At 39.7% G+C, this 23,381-nt stretch overlaps 1 protein-coding gene across 1 annotated transcript in view; it reads right to left on the reverse strand.

Annotated features, from left to right (window-relative positions):
* LOC128734819 (ecdysone-induced protein 74EF-like) overlaps positions 1-23,381 on the reverse strand; it is a 118,325-nt gene that overhangs the window by 39,606 nt on the left and 55,338 nt on the right. Inside the window, 2 exon segments of the mRNA XM_053829183.1 lie at positions 1,784-2,284; positions 18,958-19,215. Coding sequence (XP_053685158.1) covers positions 1,784-2,284; positions 18,958-19,215 — 759 coding nt within the window.

The following is a 23,381-nucleotide window of genomic DNA, read 5'->3' on the forward strand; positions in this document are numbered from 1 at the left end:
GATGGAAAAACCTGGCATCCAAAAGAGGAAAAACGGACCAGTCGAAGATGAAAATCGAGAAGGAAAGGAGATAAAAAGAATTAAGGCGAAAACTGGAAATAGAAAATAGGAAAAAGAGAAGAGAAAAGGTGAAAACGGGAAAGAAAGTAGCAAAAAATAAGTGAAAAACAGAGGAGGGTTGAGTTTAACAAAAAACAGGACAAAAAAACGAAGAACTGAACAATGGAATAAGTAACATGGGAGTAATTCTCGTTAAAACGGGGCCGCTTGGAATATTTGCACTTAATTGGTTGAAAATGGTTAAAAAATGAGAATTATATTTTTAATACCTAGAAATAGTGAACCCCTCGTTCGCCAAGGGCCCTAATAGTTTCAAAAAAAGGTGAGTTTTCAGTAAACCTTGAAGTGAAATTTCATAAATTTGCAACAAAACAACTAACAAATTGCACGGTTATGTAAAGAAGAACAAGGCTTCAAATGGAGTAAAATTTTTTTCGGCGGCCATCTTGGATTTGGACACTATAATGGGTTTTTATCAATAAATCGCTGTTTTCGCCATGAGCCCACCAACCGATTTTCGTTTTAAGACCACCATTCGAAAGTTGAGAAAAAATGCTACAAAAAACATTCATAAAATTAGGTGTGCAACGGCATTAACTGAATAAAACAATTGCAATAGTTCCAAAATTTGCGATGAAACAAACTTCAAACGACACAGTTCTGTAAAGAGGAGAGATCTTGGTTTTGGCCGCCATGTTGGATTTTATAAAAAATCGCCGTTTTCGCCACGATTCTCCCAACTGATTTCAATTCAAAGACCACCAACATTCATCAAATTAGATGTGTAGTGCCATTAAGATGCATAAGTCGAGAAATGTCAATCCTAATTTCAAGTAAAATTTCGTGTGCATATCTCCATAAAAGTAAAACTTAAGGTTCAAAGTTGTCCAAATTTAAATCTAATCTAATTCCAATTTTAGGTTCAATTTTAAGTCAAATTAATCTTTAATTTCAAGGCTAATTTCAATTCTAAATTTCAAATCCAATTTCAAATAAAAACTTCACATTTTGTTTACAGTCCGGTTTCATGTCTAATTCCAAGTAAAACTTCCAATCTTACTCTAATTTTAAGTCCAATTTTAAATCCAATTTTTAGTCCTATTTCAAATCCAATTTTAGGTCCAATTTCCAGTTTAATATGAAGTAAAGCTCCAAGCCCAAATTCAAGCCTCGTTTAATGTCCTATGTTAAGTCCGATTTAGAGTTCAATTTCAATTCAAATTTCTAGTCCAATTTCAAATCTAATTTCAGCTTTGATTTTTGATCCAACTGCAAACAAAGTTATGGAGTTTTCAGCCCAACTGATTGGTATTTTTGTGATAAGTAACAATAAAATCGTCATCCTACCGGAACCTACCCTTTTTTCCAGGCCAAAACATTCCTCTAAAAGGTCGGGTGTTTATGCCTGGGCACGCTAGTGTTCTGAGTACAACATTTCTACTTATTCTTACCATTCACAGGGTAGAATATTTGTACTGTGGTCATATTAACGCTGACTTCTTCATTTCGCGTCAGCTATCAACCAATAATTGCAATGTTTACCAAAAGCATTTTAATTGAAAAAGTCAGTTCCCACCTATTTAATAAACCCTGTAGATTGGTAAGTCACTGTCTCGCCTCTAGCACCGACTGATAAGTGATTATGCAAATATCCCATATCGCGCAGACGGGGAATGATTAGGTTAATTTAGTCGAGCCAATTGATAACATTCTGGGTACTTACGGGGTACGCTCCGCTGGTTCCAGATATTCCTAAGGGGCGGTGAGCTGTGATGGTAGAAGTTGGGTCGCAGGAAAGTTCCCGGCGGTAAATGAGCCTGGGCTTGCTGTTGCAGATGTTGCTGGGTGGCGGCCGCCGCTGCTGCCGCCGCCGAGAGAGCCACCGAGGAGGGAAGGGACGAGCCGGATGACGTCGGCGATGTTGACGATGACGCGTTGATCGGGGGAAGTCCACCGCCTCCGGTGCCACCTCCGCCGGTACCTCCGCTACTGCCGGCGGAACCCGGCAGTAACACGTTGCTGCTGTTGCTTCCACCAGCATTACTACTGCTTGATCCGTTGTTGTTGCTGTTGTTGTTGTTATTGTTGTTGTTATTGTTATTGTTTGCGTTCAGTGGAATTCCTAGGCGGGCCTTGAGTTCGTCGCTGCAGGCAGGCTGGCCCCCACTACTTGAGCTGTCCACATCGGAGACACCACTATCTGCAGGGCTTGGAGGTAGTGAGCCTAAAAGGTAGGAAGAAAAATAAAATCACATTTAATTCTTCGTCAGCTACTGTGAACATAAATGTGCTTGAGTTATTCTTTCTTAATCTCGTCTTAAAAATCATAATGATGCAGGAACACTCTGCGGGTTCCCATCGGACTGGAAACTAAAAACTCACATTGATACGTAGTTGGTCAAAAACTAATGGAATCGCAGGGAGGCTTTGCTTTGTTCGAATGTGCTAAACTGCAATCGAGATCGCAAATTGCACCAAAATGCAGCAGCGAATCACAAAAAAGAAATCGCAGCAGGCGCGCCAGATCCTGCAGGGGATTAACGAGCCCACTAGCGTAAAAAGAGTTCACAGGAAAACCAAACTTTCAACTCTATTTAGACAGCATCCCTGGCGGTGAATTTCCGCATTAGCCGACCTGGCGACAATAGCAATTAAAACCGGTATGTAATGCCATTTCCTTTATCCTACGTCTTATCAAAGTTCACATGAAACGATTGAGAATAACAAAAAAGTAAAAAAAAAAAACATGCGATCAAGGACGACTCGATGCTGACCCGCATCAGTGGGCAGTATAGAATGTCGAACTGGAAAATAGAGGAACGGAAAAAAAGGATTTCTCTCCTTCATTGTTCGTGCTGTTCACCGGGCGCTGGCTCAGGACTCAACAGTCTCGCTCCAGATCACGATCACGGGATCACGACTCCCGTCGTGGGTACGAAAAGGGTATGTTCGTTCCTACATTGGACAGGTGATATCAGTTTTATATCGAAAAATCCGAAGCTCCGAACTGCAGCCCGGTCTGAGGGGTCGGACAAAAAAATAACAATTACAATCGAGCGAAGAGTTCTCTTCTCACAAGGATCAGCAGCGAGACCGGATGGGATTGGAATTAAGGACTCCGTTTTGGCTTGCATGTTTTGTCCCGACGCACAAAGGAGCTAGGACTACTTGATTCAATTCAAACTTTTGGTGCGGAATTCGTTTTTATTTTTATTCTATTCCTTTTTTTTCAAAGCTGAGGGCAGATGATTGATTTTATTCAGTAGCGAATCGAAGGAATCTGCAATAATATTTGCTTTGGGTGGGTTAGTTTCGACCTAGCAAGGGAGGAAGATGAGAAAACTCATATTAATTGCGGGTATGCGAAATTAGTTCACCTCAAGGGATCGACAGGCAGCGGGTTTTGTGCTTGGTAATGCCATGTGGGAGAAAGGTAAGGTTTCTGTTATTTTTTTTTTTGAAAAATAAATTTCAAAACCAAAAATTTGATCCTTTCTGCAACATGACTTGACATTTTCTTTGTGTGCATAAGGTTGGCGTGCATTATAGGGGTCAACTTATCGAATCTGAGGCTGGTTCCCACAGAACCCTTTATTTGGTTCAGTTTTTGCCGAAACCTGAAGCGAAAAGCAGCCGAAAAATTCGAACATATAATTAATTTCATTATTCCAGCTTCGATTTATTATGCATCCGCAGAAAGTTATCCACAAATCGAACCGAAAGAAAGAAATCAGTGATTGCAACTTGTACGAAATCTGACCTAGAGTACCTATAGGCTCTGTGCTGGGACTGGGAGTGTCGTGCCGATGTTGGTGGTGGGTTTAATGGAATTTTTTTTTCGGTACGTACTTGTTAGCTTGAGGAAGCGGTGTGAGTTTTTCAATTTTTCCACCGTCTGTAGCTGGAAGATGTTCTCCAGGAAGGCGTCATCGTCCACGTCGGCAGGGCCACCACCGCCGGAGGGAACGTTCCGAAGCGCCACAGAGCAAACTGTATTGTATCACATTTTGCAACGGTTTTTTGTTTTGTTTGTTCGAATCGAAAGATGGTTTTTGGAAAGATATGAAACAAAACAAAAATTTGTGTGTTAACATCGTATGAATTAGAATGAGAAAAAAATTTGAATAAAATTATACCATCAAGCTGTCATTTCAATTTACTGAAATATAACATATTAAACGACAAGGTATAACTCCTAGGTATTGCCTTTGTGAGTTTAAGAGAATTCAAAACATACACATAAAGCACTCAACAGGAGAACTTTAGTTAGGAGAACTTTGCGGATTGTTTACGTGAGTGGATGTTATTGCTATGTTATAGTTATGTTCAGCTATGTTATAGTTATAGTGTAATTATAGTGTAGTGAAATTTTGTAATTAGCCTTAATGTGAACATTGTGCTAGAAATGCTAGAAATTGTAGGCTAGAAATTCATTCTTTTGTTGCTAAAAGAAAGATACCTTCGTAAGGAATCCAATGATGTGACGGGTCTTCTTACTTTTATTGCCGCAATCGAACATCTTATTCGATAACAAACATATTTTTTGCGACAGAAAAAGATAAAATTTTATTGCAAAATTCAGAGATATTGACTTTTACATTCCCTTATACTGAAAAGGCAGGGCCAAAACTGCAAGAAAAAGACTCGTGCCTTGAACAAACCAATCATAGAATCCTAATGAAAATATCTTTCAGTTAACATCAACATCAATTTTCGAGAAAATGAAGTAATTGCCTAAAAATAGATCAAGTCTCAAGCCCAATTTTAACTCTCAATCCAATTTCCATTCAAGTCCTATTTCTCATATATCATGCGAATTTCAAGTCCAATTTCTAATAAAAATTAGTTCAGTTTTCATTCCAATTTCAATGACAAATCCAATTACAAAGCCAATATCATTTCCGATTTCAAGGCCAATTTTAAATCAAATCTAATTTAAAATTCATGTAAAATTTTAAGTCCAATTTCATGTCCAAATTTGAGTACAATTTAAAATCTAATTTCAAATCGAAGGTAATATCCAATTTTAAACCTAATCGAATATCAATTCCAAGCAAAATTTAATTTTTAATGTAATTTCAACTCCGATTTAATCGAGTTTTATGTTTTATGTTTTTTGATCCAATTTCATGTCCAAATTCAATTAAAATTTCACGTTCAATTTCAAATTATCCAAACCTCTCTCCAAAATTCTAACTTAAAATCCAACTTTAAGTCCAATTTCAATCAAAATTTTAGTGCAATTTTTTATCGCATTTCAAGTCCGTAGTTGACCGTAGTTGTAGCCAGCATAGTTCAATTTTAAGTCTAGTTTTATGTGCGATTTTAAGCCAAATTTCAATTTCCAGATCAAATTTAGATCCAATGTCAAAAACAGACAAAAGCCTACGGCTACGAAGTTTGCCGATCAAGAAAGGTCAAGTCTTTAAAAACGTTTAAAGCCCAAGCTTTGCTTTTCGAAGGTCCAGGTTGTTACGTAATGGCAAAATGCCAAATCCGGCTGAAACAGCACGGAACGATCGTGCTTCTTTACATTTTTCCAGACCACCTCATCCTTCTGGTCTAAATTTCCTGGTTGATGACCCCGGCCGGTTGCTAAGAAAATGACACTTTTCTTACCGCAGGCAAAGGTAGCCTACAAACAAGACAGTTTCATATGCTTAAAAATATCTGCCACCTTTTCTCGTCTCGTTCTCGTTTTGATGTATAAAACTGCTGCCTAGAAAGCTCTTTGAAGTCCACCTTGTGGTGAGTTTTTTCGTTCATCATCGGCCAAGCAAACCTCGTCAGTTGCGTCGTGTACAGCTTCCGGGATTGCGTTTTGGCTTTGTTTAGTTTAGCATCGCGATTTGGAGTTACCATTTTCTTATAAGCCGACAATCCGATTCATTTTCTAGCTTGATACATGGTTGTACCAGGTGTATAAGTATAAAACCGGATTTTTTTGGAGAAAACAACCGTTTATTCATTAAAATGGAAAACCACTGCACTAGGTAAATCGTATGTGAATGAACTTCTCAACCAACCGGCTTCTTTGACCGGTTTTGCAATATGTGATGGAGTTGTTTTTCGTTCAGCTCATATGAAACCCATTTTCCGACCTTTCGGATCTTTCCCGTGGTCTTCAAATTTACGAACATGACTTCTTGAGTCACAGCCAATTGAACCCTCGAGTTGTTGTTGTGTTTGAGTTTCATCTTCTTCCAAAAATGCTTGCAGTTCACTGTCTTGGAACTTTTTTGGAAGTTTCCCACGCTCTTCATCTATCACATCAAAATTATCATCATCATATCCCAAGTAACAATTCTAAAGCCACTTGGTTTTACTTGAATTTGATAAAGGTTGTATTACGGTATTGATCATTACATCTGGTTTTATTGTGGTATTGCGCAATACCAAGAGGATACGAGTCCAAACACACTTATAGCTAGCTAGAAAACCATAATAAAACTGTTAATAAAGCAAATGTATTGTGGTTGCTTATATTACCTCGTTAAAACTGGTTGGCGGCACCACGTCGCTTATAAACTGGTGGCGTAGCAATACAAAATGGCGCACCAATCAAAATTGATCTTATCGCGGTTGCTTGTCAAACCGCACTAAATCTGTTATTTTTATAGAGCTAGTAAAATGGTAACACCCTGACCAAACAGTTGTTTTGCTGCTATTATAAAGAATACCGAATTTCAATACCAAAATCATTTTTTTATGCGAGACCATATTGCCATATTCTAATATTTTGTTTTAGCTCGCAAACAAAAATTCATCAAAGTAAAGTGTTTTACAAAAAGAAAGTTATTATCAATCAGTTTTTCTGTCACAGTAAGCAACTAAAATGATTTTGCTACACTCACTCAGTTTTCGAAAATTACAAAATTTCAATGGTGCGTTGATTTTATCAACCTTTCATATCAATATGCTCGATAAAATATAATGCGCACATGCTGCAAACGAACTAAGACTGCTAAAAATTCATTATTTATTCTATGGGATATTTTATTATGCTCGGTACAAACCAAATTATTCAGAATGATCTGTCAGTAAAACATTAACCTGCTCACGGATATACATTTTGAACACATTTGAAGAGTGGGCCACTTGGTCAGAAAGTTTTATAATGGTCATCAGAAAGTTCTGGTGGGGCTCATAGTTTTATTAGCGGTTTTATAAAATTCATGGTCATGAAAACCACTATACGAACGTAATAAAACTTGGAATTGTTACTTGGGATTGACTTTAAACGCCTTTTCCAACTGAGATGCGAACATACGACGATTGGTTTGTTAGACCAATATCGTACATCTTGTTTATCGGAGGTCTCGCTAAATTTTGGCATGAAATCATTTCGTTTTCAATAGCTTAGTTCCTGGTGCTCAGTTTCACATCGCTTTTTAGAGTCCACTCCACTTAGCCCCAATCACCCCACCGGTGTGTTGCGTTAGCTTGCTTGCGACGTTACCTTACCCAGATTGAGTGTGCGGATTTGCCGATCCTTTCCATTAAAATTTGATTCCTCCAGTGTAAAACAACAAGCTTACAACAACCGGGCCGGCCCGAAACTCCCGAAGCGATTTAACTTTTTCCCATAATTATAATCTCCCCTAGCGATGAGTTTTAACTTGGGCTGTGGCTTCAAGGCCACACAGTGAAGGCCACACGACACGAGGCACGCTACCGTACCGGTGCCAACCAGTGACGTTACCGACGCCGCCTTCGTCGAAGGATTACGGTTTTCGAAACATGATATATCCCTCGCTGTTGGTTCCTAGCGGAGCTTGAAACAAGCCGAAGCGAGCCTCCCCGTTGTTGTTAGCGGGAAGGATCAAACTGCCTGAAGAAAAGCGGAAAAAACGTTCAGGAGGAGGCCGATGTTCCGGCCAGTCCGGTGAAATATCGATATCCTGTTTGATATTTTTTTTGTTTCTGCTCCCTGCTAACGAGAAAAAAAGGCTAACATTTCGTCGGCTTTGGGGCTGCTCAGCAAACAGCGAACGAAGGAACGAACCGAACCGAACGGTAAGGAAGGAAGGTCATCTGATGAATAAATGATTTCCTCATTTCCCGTCGAGTTCCGATGGATGATGGAGCCAAGTTAAAGGAGCTGGAAAATTGCTCACTGTCGAGAAAATTTCGACAACCCGGCAAAAAGGAGGAAAACAAACCGGATGTCGGGAGCGAAATGTAAAATTTAATGAACTTGATGGCCGGTAGGCATCCCGGAAGCAGGCACCTTTCCTGGATGATGTAGCCGAGGGATGACCACCGCGCGGCTGGCGCTGGTTAGTAGAGGCTAGTTGCCTCTGACGACGGTGACGACGACGAGGAGTCGAAACCTGTTTAACTATGTGTGTTTATGTAAATGGGATTCTGCCGTCCTGCCTATCTGTTTTGTATTCATTCCAGTTACGTTTCTGGTTTTCTAATGCCTTATTCTGCACGCACACTGGACGCTGCCAGCACGACGCGGTATTCTCGTCAAATATTTACCTTAACAGCTCTATAGTGCAGAAATCCTTTTCTTTTGGGATTGTAAAATGCGCCTTCCATCAGCAGCGTCAATCGGCTCGGATGAAAGGACTGCTCCCGGTTTCTCAGGTAGAGATTAGCCGCAGACAATGGACCAATAACCACACATGCTTATTTGCACCTTGTGCTCTCAGTTCACAGCAGAATAAACATTCGGCTTGGAAGGATTTTCAAAAAAATAAAAATTTCATTCGCTTGCATCTGCTTCTGCCACCTTACGGGAACCCTATTACCGAAGAAGCGTGACCCAAAAATCTGTTCGTTTTGAGTGGCACAAAGATTCGAAGTTATTCAATAATTAACCCTTATATTGTGAAACACTCCATTCTTCGGAATTGATCCCTTTTTGTTGCTTTCATTCATCCCGTTCCATCTCCCAGTCCAGAGCGCGTCTGATCGTCCTGGTGTCATTCATCGTTCGTACGAAAGCAGCACTAGCTATAGAACCCGACGAAACCATCCAAACCGGACACAATGGAAAGGATTAAAGCTAAGCTTCCCCTTTTCTATCTACCGAACCAGACCAGACGAGTGGATCAATGTTGTACCAATCAGGACACGTGTTACACCGAATTTGGCTGTATTGAGTCATCAGAAAATTTCAACAGCTTACCGGTTCGGGGTCACCGAATCAACAATTGGACTGTTTACGCTATCTCCGGTTACCTCCGCGCCACAAACGAGGTAAGGAAGGAGGTCGTCTCTCCATTATCGGTCGGGGTCGGTTTTTGCAACATTGTTTGCCTAACAGCAGCGGCGGCATCTGGTCGGAATGAAGACAGAAGTTGAGTAAATACTGCAGCTTGACTTGACAAGCCTGCCTGCCGACAATTCCGATTTCCGATCGATTCGACATGTGCGGGTGCGGTTGCTGCATCAACCGTATATTTAGATAATATTGAATGACATGTCGAATTGTTGCACAAAAATTCAATAAACGGTGACCACAGCTGCCCATCTCTCCGGCTGCTGGTGGAAAAAGGGTTTTTGTTTGCCAGAGGTATCGCGAGGGCAGATGATGGTGTTATGTGGGTGAAAGAAAGGGGTCGAATTTTGCATTCCATCCGCTTGGATTTGGAAGGATGCGTATGCACACCCGGATTAGGTAGGCATCTGCTGCAGGAGGGTCCGAGGAATTTGAATATCCTATGCAAGAGAGATGCTGCAATCGGGATTGCTGCATTGCAACAAAAGGGATTTGATTAATAATCGGGTGAGATGAATGGGATGTCATCAGAGGGGAGAGCAAACTTTGTATCGATTATATAACGGATGAAGTTCTTCGTCCTGTGGGATATTCTGGGGCGTTTGGGGTCAGCTCACAGTTCAATCTCTTTAGACTTTGAAAAGCTACGTAGGGGGACTGGGGGTATAATGCCCACGTTAAGAAGAATATCATATTATTCATCAATGCGGAATGCATTTCCAGAAACTAGACTATAAACCCTAAAGTAGAACAGTTTTCTACCTAACATGCTCGTCCTGAAGCATAAAAATCAATAAAACACGTTTAAATCGTGAAATTATATAATGCATTTGAAAATTTGTTTTCAGATTCATTAGGGGTAAAATGCGCATAGGTGTGTACAAAACGAACCACAACAAAGGGTCGAAATGCACCACAACAAATTGGCAAAATGCGCTGTCTGTTTTATTTTAATGTAAACCCGGCACGACTCAGAATAGCGTGAGGACCTACCTACTTCTTAAATCTGTTATTCCGGATCGCGGTTTTGCAATCGCCAGGTCCATCTTCACTGGAGCGGTCGATGCTAAGATATCACACAAGGGTTTTTCTTGGTACCTTGCCGGCAACGCGTCTTTCACTGTTTTTCACTGGTTTTCACTACCGCCGCAAGTGGCAGGCTCCGGCCAAGACCGGCGGTGGGTTTTTTATGTAGCTTCGCGACATCTTAACCGGGTTTTTCGGAGCGAATCAGAATTAAAACAACACTTTGCATTTTGCTTTTACCAACATTTTGACGTTTGCCTAAAAGTGTATGGGCTACTAGATCGATTAACGTTTGGTTGCACTGCAAGTATATTCATGCTTCTCACGGCGCATTATGCCCCGCTAGAACTTGTTTAAAAAAATCGTTTAAATCACATAAATAATAATTCAATTAAGCAATTTTACATTGGCTGCTGGATACCGAGACCATTGTTCAAAACAAGAGCCATTTACAGATACGTAATATTGTTTATTGGTGGCGTAATGTCTTACGAAAAAAGTTGCGAAAATTGTAAGAAATAAGACGGCAAATATTTTGTTTGTTTTTTCAAAGGATTTATGTAATTTAGAAAGCTTATATGCTCAACACAAGTTTGTAATGTAAAATAGAAGCGATTGGCACCTTAATTACAGTTTAAAAGTGAGTAATTCGTGAAATATGACAGCGGCGCATTTTGCCCCGACTGGGCATTTTACCACCAGTTACCCTACATGTGCATTTCAAAGTGCACGTATTGATTGCAACGGTGAAAACATCAAATATCTGTCGTAGATGAACGGTATTTGCTTGACATGCGAATCGTTTAATAGCAAAAATTGTTGTCACTCCAGCAGATCAAGACGGGATTTCAAAGGTGCATCCGATTACATACACACTCCGTTCGCCTGACACGAACCCATTCATTACGACGCAAAACTGTCAAAAGAGCACAACAAACGGCGAACAGCATCGCAGAATCATTCTCGCTGCTCCCGGATTTCTATCCCAACGGAAATGGACATCCTCTTTTTCACGCTTGTCTCAATTAAATCCAAGTCAAGCTCATCAACCGGCATCGGTGGTAATTTTTTTTTCTCGCTTTCCAACCAGTTAGGAATCGTTCGCACGGAGACACTCCGACAAAAGATCAACCAGCCAGCAGCCATAGGCCCGACGGAACCGGTTTCCATCGGCGCAATGACAGATGAATCAATTATAGCTCACCTATCGCGCGTCGTCGCACAGCCAGCCTTCCTCCCGAATATCCCTTTTGCGAACCAAAATCCGCTTTTTTTTTTCCAACGCACTTCAAATCATTATTAAAACTGACCATCAACTGCCAGCAACGATGGACAGCTAGCTCGCACAACATTGTAAGAAGCACAGCCAAAGTTGTCCGATGCAAATCAAGCGAAAAGCAATAAATTACGGTGACATTTCTTCCTTCCTTCCGAGAGAAGGAGAGACAATGAAAGCCTTCGCGCGATGCGTTGCGATGCGCCGCGCAAGCGTCTTTTCCTTCCGTTCCGTCGTTCGCGCCGCGGTGTCCTTTTTCTAATCCTTTTTCCCTATGCCCATACACCTATTATGCCTTTATGACAATCAGGCAGGAAGAGCAACAGCGACCGCCGCTAAATAAATAAATCACAAATGAGATGTCCTTCTGTGTGCACCGGGTCCACTCCGCGACTTCGGGCACTCCGCTAGGTTCGGGAGATTTTCGTGAGAAATGAAAATAGATAAATTTATTGACCCCTTGCTTGGCCGCTGCTGATGATAATGATGATGGTGATGGTCAGCCGGAATTGACCGTTAGCTTTCGGGCAAACTGAAACATCAGGATCAGCCAGGCAGTTGTTTTTCTTGACCGCTCAACTGGAACTATTATTCAGCTAGGATTTCACTTCCTTCTTTTTTTCGACTCGTCAGCGACGACGATACCAAGAGAATGTGAGAGATAGTCGTCGCCCTAGTTCTAGGTTGCGCGGCTGTGTGAGATTCACGGAAATGCGGAATTTTTCAGCTTCTTTCGGCGGGAATCGCTCACGCGCGTACGCAATAAAGCGTGGCAAAAAAGGCCTCGGAAACTAAAAACCGACGACAAAACCAGTCCATCAAAAAATCCGAGCGATTAGACATGGTTTTCCGATTTCGGCTTTCTGATCCGCCGCCAGAACCAGGTTGAACCGAGAATATTGCGGAGTTAGTGCTGACGGAAAAAAAACTTTTGGTTGGACATCCCCACCGGTTTCACTTTGGATTGACAAGCGTTCCGAAAGATAAACAAAATCGTTTTTGTGAGGATGATGGTTGTTGAAATGAAAAAAATTTCACTGCTAAATAAATTGTGACAAAAGAAGCTAAACGTTTACTTAAAAATGCTGAAAAATTGGTTAAAATGTTCAGTATAAAACTGTTCTGATTTTTTAAATTTTGGAAAAATCTTACACCCAAACAAAAAGTTTGATAGTAAAACTGTATCTAATCGCTTACCTACTTGTGATGCAAAATTAGCTATTTTCTTTTCGACTGTTGGAAGTTTTATTCAATTTCAATTTCATATCAGACCGAGGAGCTACAGCATTATATGATATGAAGAATTGGACAAACTAGGTATCCCAATGTTTCTGTTTTTTCGAGATTATCCAGACTTTTTGGTACGTTTACTGATTTACTGACAAAACCGTTCCTTTATTCTGATTGTGAAAAAAATTATCCCCCAACAAACATTTATAATAAGAAAATATTTTACTAGCGCAGGTATCAGTTTAATTATTGTCAGTCCTGCTGCAGACAAACGTTCGCTTGATGAGCGCTTTTGAAAATTTAGTTCAAAGCTTCTTTGAAATCTTAACGATTTCTCCTACGGTTGCGGTTCAGGAGATCAGAAAACAGTTTCCTTTTTGATCATTGTTTTATGGACATTATCACTACGACTACTATTCCAGATCTATTGCGAAATCGTTTAGATATTTTTCTTTATTCAGCACTTCGTTCTTTTTGCAGTATCAGTGCATCTCGTTTTCCGTGCTTAAGTGACGTCACCCCTTTTCTCTTAATGTGCTTTTTACTATTTTTCAACTAACCTCGTTCCCTAGAGGCAGGCGAACTCCGAAGAATACGAAGTCAACGATGCCTACTCTCACGCGAAAGAGTATGAGACGCATAGCATTCAACGCTAATGCCACTCATGCAAGCGTAAAACAAACAGCCGCCGTTGCTGCGTGCAGGCATTCTGCTACCTACACATTCGCGAAAGCACAGCTTCATATCGTCTTTCTACATAGGTTACACGCGAGTCAAATAATTCGTGAGAAATCATAGTGGTGCACTGGGATACAGGTTTTGCATAAATTTTTCTTTTCTTCTTCATCTTTGCCCCCGATTCTACTCACGGACGGCAGTGTGAGCCTTCGCAAGTAATCGGTATCAGCAGCTCGGGTTGCAATGACGAACGAGAGCGTCGAACGTATTTGTTGGCTAAAGACACACTCGCAAGAACTCGTAGCAGTGCATAAATAAATAAGAGCGGGAGTCCAAAAGGGATGCTTTTGCCGGCGGCGGCTTGTTCGTTGGAATGAGTACGCGTGTGTGAGAAAATTAGACCACACGAGTGTGGGCTGCGCAACACTGGTTTTTGTGTGATGTATTTTTCCTTAGTACTTTTGCAACGTCAATATCGTTATAAGAACCAGGTAGTGAAACAAGTTACAATTTGCCACGCACCTCGAGCCAGTACCCGCAAGCAACAATGGGAGTTTTATTGTGCTCTTATGGCGATCTTCATGAAGAAATTGGGTCTTAAATGTCATCATAAGAGTGTACTAAAACTGAAATTGTTACTTGGGCCACTTATGTAGAATGGTCTGATTCTATTAAGACTTGAACCCACGACCATTCGTTTGTCAAAGCAGCCTCGTGGTTCCAGGGCCATCTTACTTTTTTATGCAGAGACGGACCTAAATAGGGGCTTCAAAGTAGACAAAAAATGCACTTCAAAATTATTCTCAAATTGGATGTTGTAAGCGAATTCGAAGTGGGCCTTGAAAAGTGGACTTTAAATTGGCCTAAAAAAAACATAAAATGAACCATAAAATTGTCCTCAAAATGGGGCCCGAAATTACTTTAAAATTAACCGAAAAAATGGAACCTCCAAAAAAGGTTTTAGAATGTGTCTTCAAATGGACATTATGATGCACTTCACCAGAACGGGCCCCAAAATGGAGCTCAAAATATGCTTCAACTTAGGCCACCCAATCCACCTTTCAACTAATCTAAAGTGGGGCCATTAATCTAAATGGACCACATGATGAGTTTATCAAAATGGATCATAAAATGGGCCACAAAATTCATGGTAAAATAAGATTTAAAAGATCCTCAATTTGGTACCAAAAATGGGCTTTAAAATTGAGTTTCAAAGTAGCTTTCAAAATGGAGTGGATCTCAAATGAAACTTGAAATTGTGGATCTTGAAATGAAGCTCGAAACGGACCTCGAAATGGGATACAAAATGAACCTCAAACTGATCCTTAAAATGGATCTAAGAACGGACCTAAAAATTTACAAAATAGTGTAGGTACATATTGTGGTCCATTTTGGGTTTTATTTGGTGTCCATCACCTGAAAGGTCTACTTTAGGACGTAGTATTTTCAATATGTAATCCATTTTGGACCACATTTTGACTATTTTTAGGTCCGTTGTTAGGTCCATTTTGAGAGCTAGTTTGAGGTTCATCTTGTATCCCATTTCGAGGCTTCAAAATAGGTTTCGAAACGAGCTTTACCATGGACCTCATAATTAACATCAGCAAAAACTCATGATCAGAGTTTTAGCGCTACATTCCGACGGAATTTGGTCTTCTACTTTTTCAATTGAGTCTAACAATCGCTTCCAGACATTCAAGCATACGACGACTGGCTTGTTAGACCATATTATCGTAAACCGAAACCAACTGGGTGAACATCATAATGACTCTGAATTTATCTCAAAACGCACCTTAAAATGGACCTCCAAAATGGGACTCAAACCCGACCTTCGTAAAATTGATCTTTAAGTTTAGCTAAAAATGGACTTCAAAATGGGCCTCACAAAGAACCTCGAAATGAAACCAAAGACGGTCCTCAAGACCTAAAAATGATCATCAAAATAAAGGGAAAATTGAAATGGAGCTCAATACGGGCCTCGAAACGGGCTTCAAAATGAACCTCAAACTGAACCTTAGAATGGCAAAAAAATTGCTCTCAAAATGCGATAGTATCAATTAATTATTTTGTGTTTCCACCGTTTACACCTTTCAATTGTCCAAATGCAGATAAATAGACAAGACACTCGCATTAATTTCATTGTCCATCCAAAGACCACTCAATTTTCAAAAAAAGACTCCACTTTAAAAAAAAGATCTTGTTTTGCAGCCTGACCTCTCCGCAGCGCTCGAGTGTTGCTTAGAGTTTTCACTATAAAACCGTACAAATGTAAAAACCTTGCAGCATAAAACCTTACGAATATAAGTTACTCCGCAACAGGCATAACAGAGGGTGTCGTCCTGCTTGTTCTCTTATTCGTGAACTGCAGCCGTTACCGTCAAGGTACGAAATTTGATTCACAGTAGTTAGTAGCTCCAGGTGTTTGCATTTATTTTTTCATAACGGTTGTCCTTACAAAAGACGGACGGAACGATAGAAGAAAGTAATGAAACAAATGTGTTGATAGTATCTCAGGGCGAGACAAGACGTTAAGGGAAAAGACAAGACGAGACAAGACGTGAGGACAATTATGTAAGAGGAGGAGGATCATTGAGGCAACGCTTATTAAGTTAGTATAACGTTGCTTCAATGACCCTCCCTTATCTAGTTTTCCTTTGTTTCATTACTTTGTTCTACCGTTACTTTAAATCCTAAATCCTAATATCTAAAACCTGCATCCTGCGCGCGACTCTGGCATAAATTTAAATATTAAAATGAAACCCTGCAGTAAGAAGTTGTTCTTCGTAAATTCTACGTAAAAAAATAAATTTCCAAAACCACAATAATTGTGTATTTTTGAATTTATTATTACATGTTAATGCACCAACAAGTGTAAAGTGTCGTTAATAAAAAACCACAACAACAACATTATTACATGTTATGTAAAAATTTGACCTTCTACAAAAACTATGAAATTATGTTCCACTTTCTTCAAATCATGAAAACACGAGGAAAAACCAGTATTTTTGATGGTTTGGAATTTATAAAAAAAGCTTTAGTATCAATTCAAAAAAAAATCTCAAAGGCTAATTAATATACTTTTTATTTGAAATAAAAATTATTATAATCGACTTAGTGAATGAAAAATTATGAATTTTTGAATAAAAGTTCTAAGGCAATGTAATGTCATGATGATTTTTGGTCGTTTTTAGAACGACTCTAAATGAAGAGTGTTCTAAAATCTTTCAAAACGAAAGAAAATTACAAGACTGGAACAGAATTGCAGCACTTTTAAATTTCAAAGGTCATTTTTTATGAAATTGCTGACATACATCATCTTGATGTCCGTGCTAGGGAGCGAAAAATTTAAAATATTTTAGCAACTCAAACCGAAGTCCTGCTGCTACATTTCTTTCGGGATTTGATCTTCTGATTGCATTAACTCTATCATTCTCCTCTAGTCACGATTCGAACCTACAACGATCTGGTTTGTTAGACCAGAGTTGTACCTCGAGTTAATTCTGGAAACGCTATAGCTATTAAGAATCGATTGGCATTCCGATCGGCACCGGTCGGTGTCACCGAAATTATTGGTACGAAAAGCGCTTCGATTGCACATCGAACAGGTTGATTCGCAGTGACAGGCGCCATATATTTTGTACACCGACGACCGGTACAATTTCCGGACAGCTGTGTACACCAAGATTGTACGCCGAAGCTTGAAGGAACAAATAAAAAACGCATCGCATCGCCAATAGAATCCCTTTAATTGTCTCTCACCGTGAATGATTCAGAACGTTTGAGGTTTGCTTGAACTGTGTTGCTCTTTTAGAAAATTACTTAAAATATTTATCCTCCGGCTGTAACCTTCATTCCATAATACAATTTTTCAGAATGATGGCCAATATAAATAAATTTCTATAATAACTTCCACACTGAATATTTTAGGTGAAGGAATCTTGAATCGACGAAGCCGGAAAACAAGCTGCAGAATAAGCGTTTTTTCCCCTGTTGTCTTTCATTCCAATCCAAGCAAAGCATGTAACATGGTAGAAATTTTTCCCATTCTTTTCCCGTTTCCTTCCCGTTCGCGCACGGAAGGCAACATTTCTCCCCGACCCGGTGCGATGCGATGCGATGGATGGACAACAAGGATGATACGCACCGTCAAACCCTTTTATTTTTATTTCCTCATATGAAAATAAATAAATTTAACAACCGCATCGCCCATCCCGCCGCGCCGTCCGCGTCCGTCCGTCGGGGTCCTCTCGCCGGTTCGGTTGTCTACAGGCAAATCATCCTGCTTGACCGCTCATTATCTTGTTCCGCGTATCTCACCGAGAGCGAGAATCTGATCTGCGCAGCGCGCAGCCGGTAGCAGTTGAAATCATTACGTAAGTTAGCTAGCTAGCCAGTCGTTTTACCGCGCGGCAGTCTTTCCGTAATGTTTTCACCGCGACCATCACCGACCACGACGACGTCACAGGATACGCAGGGCAGAGCAGGGATATTGCCATATATGGTTGTACGCCAGGCATGTATGGACGGAACAAGGGAGATAGAGCGCGCGCCCGGCGTGTTAAAGTGGTTCCCTCGGTTCCTGGAAACCTGTTCGCGCGAGGATTAAACCGCATCGAGCGAGCGAGCAAGCGAGCGAGCTTCCATAATTACAACTCGTCGCATGTAATAATTCCGCGGCATAATAATCAGTCTTTTCTTCTTTTAATTCACCTTAGGAAGGAAGGAAGGAAGGAAGGAAGGAAGAAAACAAGTCGCGCGGTTCATCATTTTGTCTAACTGAGAAGAAATCAAAGGTATGGGGAAGGAAGAAAGTTTGTAGCTTGTATTTATTTTTATTGTCCTGAACTGAATCTGGTCTTCTGATGCGTTGTTTTTCGGTGTGGAACGGTGCGTGAAACTTGACGGATGAACGAGAGGTCCTTTCGATGTTTGTTCCCGTTACCACTGCCGGTGGCGGTCTTCAGGCAAAGGGTTTCAACTTCTGTGAGGAAGGGTGGCGATCGCTTTGCACGGCAAGCAAACGGACTCAGAGTTAACAATGTCGATGGATGGTCAATTCGATTTTTTTGTTGACGGGTTGGTTGGTTTTTGGGGTACGACGGAAAGTGCCAGTTTTCGGGTAGAAAGGGTCAGTTTTTGGACTGTGTACAGGGACTAATCATATTTCCTTTTTGACAAATATGAATTGCGGGTTGGATGGAATCATTAATTTTACAGACCAGGTATTTGTCCCCGGAGGGGACTAGAGCCTCGGGTCTGGTCCGACGGTTCAGGGTGAAACAACAGCTCAATTATTCATAATCCGAAAATTTACTATAAATAAAACGGGACACGTTGTGGGAAAGTGAGAGTGAGAGTCGGAGGGGGAAGCTCGGAGAGTTTCCCAGATTAAAATCAAGATGAGGTGAGATGGATCCCCGGCGGTCCGGTGGTTTTCATTTTGGATGCCACTAACCTGTGCTGGACGTGCTGTAGCCCCGGCTGTGGTAGGGCGCCTGAGGTATGTGCGTGCCGCTGAGCAGTCCGTGCAGGAGTGGCCTGTGCTGCTGGGTCGATTGACTGAGACTGCTGGCGAGCAGACTGCCGGTCGATTGCTGGTGATGGTGGTTACCGCTACTGCTGTGGTGATGATGGTGGAGGTGGGTTTGCGACGATAATCGCTGCTGGGGCGGCGGACTTGGCGTCTGGGGTGGTAGTGGTAGCTCGGTGTCCACTGCAAGACAGAGAAAAAGAAAAGGAAGCAAGGACATTCCATCAGTCTGGGATGCAGTTACGTGGTCTGGATATAAAGCCAATTGAGTTTTATGATCAGCTAATGGTGCATTATGCTAGGGAATAAGGGAAGTCGGTAGGGAGAGAGAGAGTGTCAATAATGGTTAGTTTGTCACGAAGGATAACGATTGTTTATAGCTTTTGACATTCCATAGGGAGCGCATTTTTGATGGAGTTGAACTTTTTTACAACATTGAAGGGAGTTTCAGTATTTTCTCCACTAGCGTGCCCGGACATAAATAAAGGCTAGGGCACCCGCCCTTCAAGAAGAATGTTTCGGCCTGGTAAAATGGAGTAGGTAGGATGGCAAATATGTTATTATTCATCACAAAAATACTAGCCGATTAGGTTAAAAACTCCAGATTTTCGGGTGCAATTGGATTCAAATTCAGAGTTGAAATCGGACTAGACATTAGACTTGGAATTGGGCTAGAAATTAATTTCGAAATTACTTGAAACTCGAATTGAAATTGGACTTGAAACTGCGATTCAAATTATATTTGAAATCGGACTTGGCATCAGAGTTTAAATTAGACTTAAAACTGATCCTAAGATTGGAATTGAAATACACTTCAACTTGTGCATAAAATAGAGCATTAAATTATACTTGAATCTGGACTTAAAATTTTACTTCAAACCGGACTTAAACACAAAATTAAATACAAAGTTTTACTTGAAATTAGAATTGACATTTTTCGTCTTATTCCCTCACACGTTTTACCTCTTTTCTTTTTTCTTTTTTTCAATCCTGTTTTTACACTTTTTGTTTTGTTTCCACTATTTGTATAGTTTTAAATACAAAGTCGAATCGTCGAAAAGAATTAAAAAAACTGTTCTGATTTCCATAGCAGACCGAAAAGTTAGATAAAAAGTAAAAAATCAACATTAAAAAGTCACCAGTCGGTAGAATATATTTCGTTTTTTTCTTTTCCTGCACCGTTTTGTTGGTTTTTGCTCTCACTTTCCTTCGGGTTTCCCTCTTTTTTGTCACTTTTTCCTTTTTCTGTCCCGCATTTCCTGTTTCATTGTTTCTTTTTTTCGTTTCCTTTCCCATTATATTTAATTTTCAGTTTTTTGTTATTTTCTTTCTCGTTTTGCATTCTTTTCTTCTTTTCTCTTTGTTTTCGTTTTTTCTAAGTCTTTTTATCTCTTTTCCTTCTCGAGTTCTGTATTCGTCTGTTCCGTTTTTCTTCTCTTTGAACTTCTGTTTTCCGTCTGTCACGTCTGTTTATTTTTGATACATTTTTTTCCTAATTCACTCCAGTTTTCCCTTTTTAACTCTCGTTTTTTCCTTTTTTTCTCTTCCGTTTTACCTTTCTCCTTAATCCGTCTTTTCAATTTAGCTCATTCTTCTTTTTCTGTCTCATTTTCCCGTTTTACGTCCCAATTTTTCCTTTAATATCCCGTCTGTTAACCTTTTTTCTTGTTTTCCTCTATCGGCTTGTTCTTTTTCGCTATTTTTTCCTTTTGGTTTCTCTAGTTTTCTGTTTCGTGTTCCCTTTCTTGTCTCGTTTTCTCCCTTACTCTCTCTGGTTTTTCCCTTTTTCTGCTCGCTTTATCATGCAACGTTATCGTTTTTATCGCTCTTCTCATGTTTTTCGCCTTTTTCCGAGTTCTGATTTTACTGTGTTCCTTTTTTCGTTTTTTCTTAATTTTTCTCTTGACTTCAACCCCTCGTTTCCTCTTTTTGTGTCCTATTTCGGCTTTTTCGGGTCCCGATCGTAGTCATTTCCCATTCTATCCCGTTTTTCGTTTTCGTCTGTTCCGTTTTTGCTCTTATTATGACCTACTTTCCATATTTTCTCTTTTTTAGTCCTGTTTTTCAACTTTTCGTTCCATCTTTTCTCGTTTTTTGAACCGTTTTCGAGCTCACTTTACTTCCGTTTTTCTTATTTTTCTCTCGTTTTCGGTCCTATGTTCCCAGTTTCATTGTCCTTTTTTTGCTTACGTTTAGTTTTCTGTTAATTTCTTTCCCGTCTTCCGCCTTTTTATTGCTCTTTCTACGCTTTTTTACGTTGCAAGTTTCCGTCTTTCTCTAACTATTTTCATCTTGTTCCTTCTCGTGTTCTATCTTCCTCTGTTCCGATTTTCCTTTTTGATTTTCATGTTTTTCAGTTTTTTTCTGTCCCATTTATTCTATTTTTGGGTCCCTTTTTTCTCTACCCACCCTACCCTCTACCTACCCTTCGCAGTTTTTCGTCTTTTTACCTCCCGTTTTTCGTCTTTTTTCGTTTTACCTTTAGTCCGACTTTCATTTGCTTCTTTTTCTGATCCATTTTACCGTTTTGTTTTTCATTTTTTCCTATTATATTTCGTTTAAACTTTTCGCCGTTTTCCACGTTGCCACTAACGGCTTCTTTGCAACGGCATTTTTCTTTGTCGCAATTCTTTTCTTCTTTTTAGTTTCTCATGTTTTCTGTTCCGTATTCCCTTTCTTGTAACATTTTCCCACTTTTACTCTCTCGTTTTACCTTTTTTCTGTTCGCTGTTTTCTCTTTGCGACTTTTTCGGTCCCGATTTTCGTCTGTTCTCATTTTCTACCACTTTTTCTATTCCGTTTTCGTTTTCGTCTGCTCCGTTTTTTCTCTTATTGTGTTCTACTTTTGCTCCTTTTCTTTCACATTCTGTTTTTCCTTTCCGTTTTATCATTTTTGTGTCTCGTTTTCATATTTTTGTCTTCATTTTCTGTCCAGTTTTTCCGTTCTCGTTTTTCCATTTTCCTGCTCCCGTATTTTCTTCTTTTCATATTTTTTAATCTTATTTTATCCAGTTCTTTCTCATTTTATTTATGGTTTTTCATTCTTTTCCTCATTTTTCTTCTTTTCTCACTTTTTAAGTTCTTTTCTATCCCGTTTTTCGTGTTCCTTTGTTCCTTTGTTTCGTTTTTCCAATTTTTCTGTTATTTTTTGTTTTCTTTCTCTTTTATCTTTTGTTTTGTCTTCTGCTGGCATTTTTTTCTTAATTTTTTTTCTATTTCTGTCTGGTTTTTCCTCGTTCTCCGTTCTAGTTTCTAGTTTCTTTTCTTCTTGCTCCCGTGTTTTCTCCTTTTCTTTTCCTCCTTTCTCTCCCATTTTGACTCCTTTTATGTCCAGTTTTTCCTCATTTTCTTTCCAGTTTTTCTTCATTTCTTTATGGATTTTCCTTCTTTTTTCATATTTTTTCTCTTTTCTCTTCCGTTTTTCACCTTTTTCTGACCAGTCTCCTCGTTTTTTGCTACGTTCTCCTTCTTTTTAACCCCCGTTTTCTTCTTTTCCACATTTCGATGCTCCGATATCCTTCCCATTCTGTCACGTTTCTTTCTTTTGGTTTTCTTTTTTTAATACCACTTTTTTCTCTCTCTGGCGTGTTTCTTGGTTTTCTCATTCTGTTTGTCCAGTTTTTGTCATGTTTTCCGTCGTGCTCTTTTCCGTTTTTTTGTCCTTCTGTCTCATTTTCCCTGTTTGCTTATTTTTCTAGAGAACAGCAGAAGACGCACCTCTAGAACCCATTTTTTTGAATTTGCAAAGAAAATTTACTAACATTTTCGTAAGAAACTGTTTGCTCTAGATCTAGATGATGTTGGGTTCATGAGACATGAATTTTTGTATAAGGAAAATATTGAGGAGGACCAAGTTTCTCGACTATAACTGACTCAGGAACAACAAAAAATGTTTTAATTAAAAGATTAGAAATTAACAAACAAAAACAAAATATTTTATAAAATGTTCATGAGACGGAACATACTTTTTCGACCTTTCTTTTGAGCTTTCCACCATCCCTTAGCTTAAAATTTGACTTAAAAATGGAAATGAATTAGGTGTTAAATTGATCCTAAAACTATACCTAAAATTGGACTTGAAATCGGTGTTGAAATTGGGCATGAAAATAGAAGTAAATTTGAGCTTGAAATTTGATTTATAACTGGAGTTGAAACTGCATTTATTTGTGACGCAAAAATAGTGGCTGTTTTAATTAAAAACTGCGGATCTTTGGGCTACAAAAATTATTTTGTTTTACACAAAATTTTACAGAGAAGGTGGGGCACGTGCCCCCGTGCGCTCAAACCCGGGTACGCAAGTGATTTTTTCTACCGCATTAGTACTTTACCGCATACCACAGTCCCTTACA

This window comes from Sabethes cyaneus, chromosome 2 (assembly GCF_943734655.1).
Source record: "Sabethes cyaneus chromosome 2, idSabCyanKW18_F2, whole genome shotgun sequence".
Taxonomy (NCBI): domain Eukaryota; kingdom Metazoa; phylum Arthropoda; class Insecta; order Diptera; family Culicidae; genus Sabethes; species Sabethes cyaneus.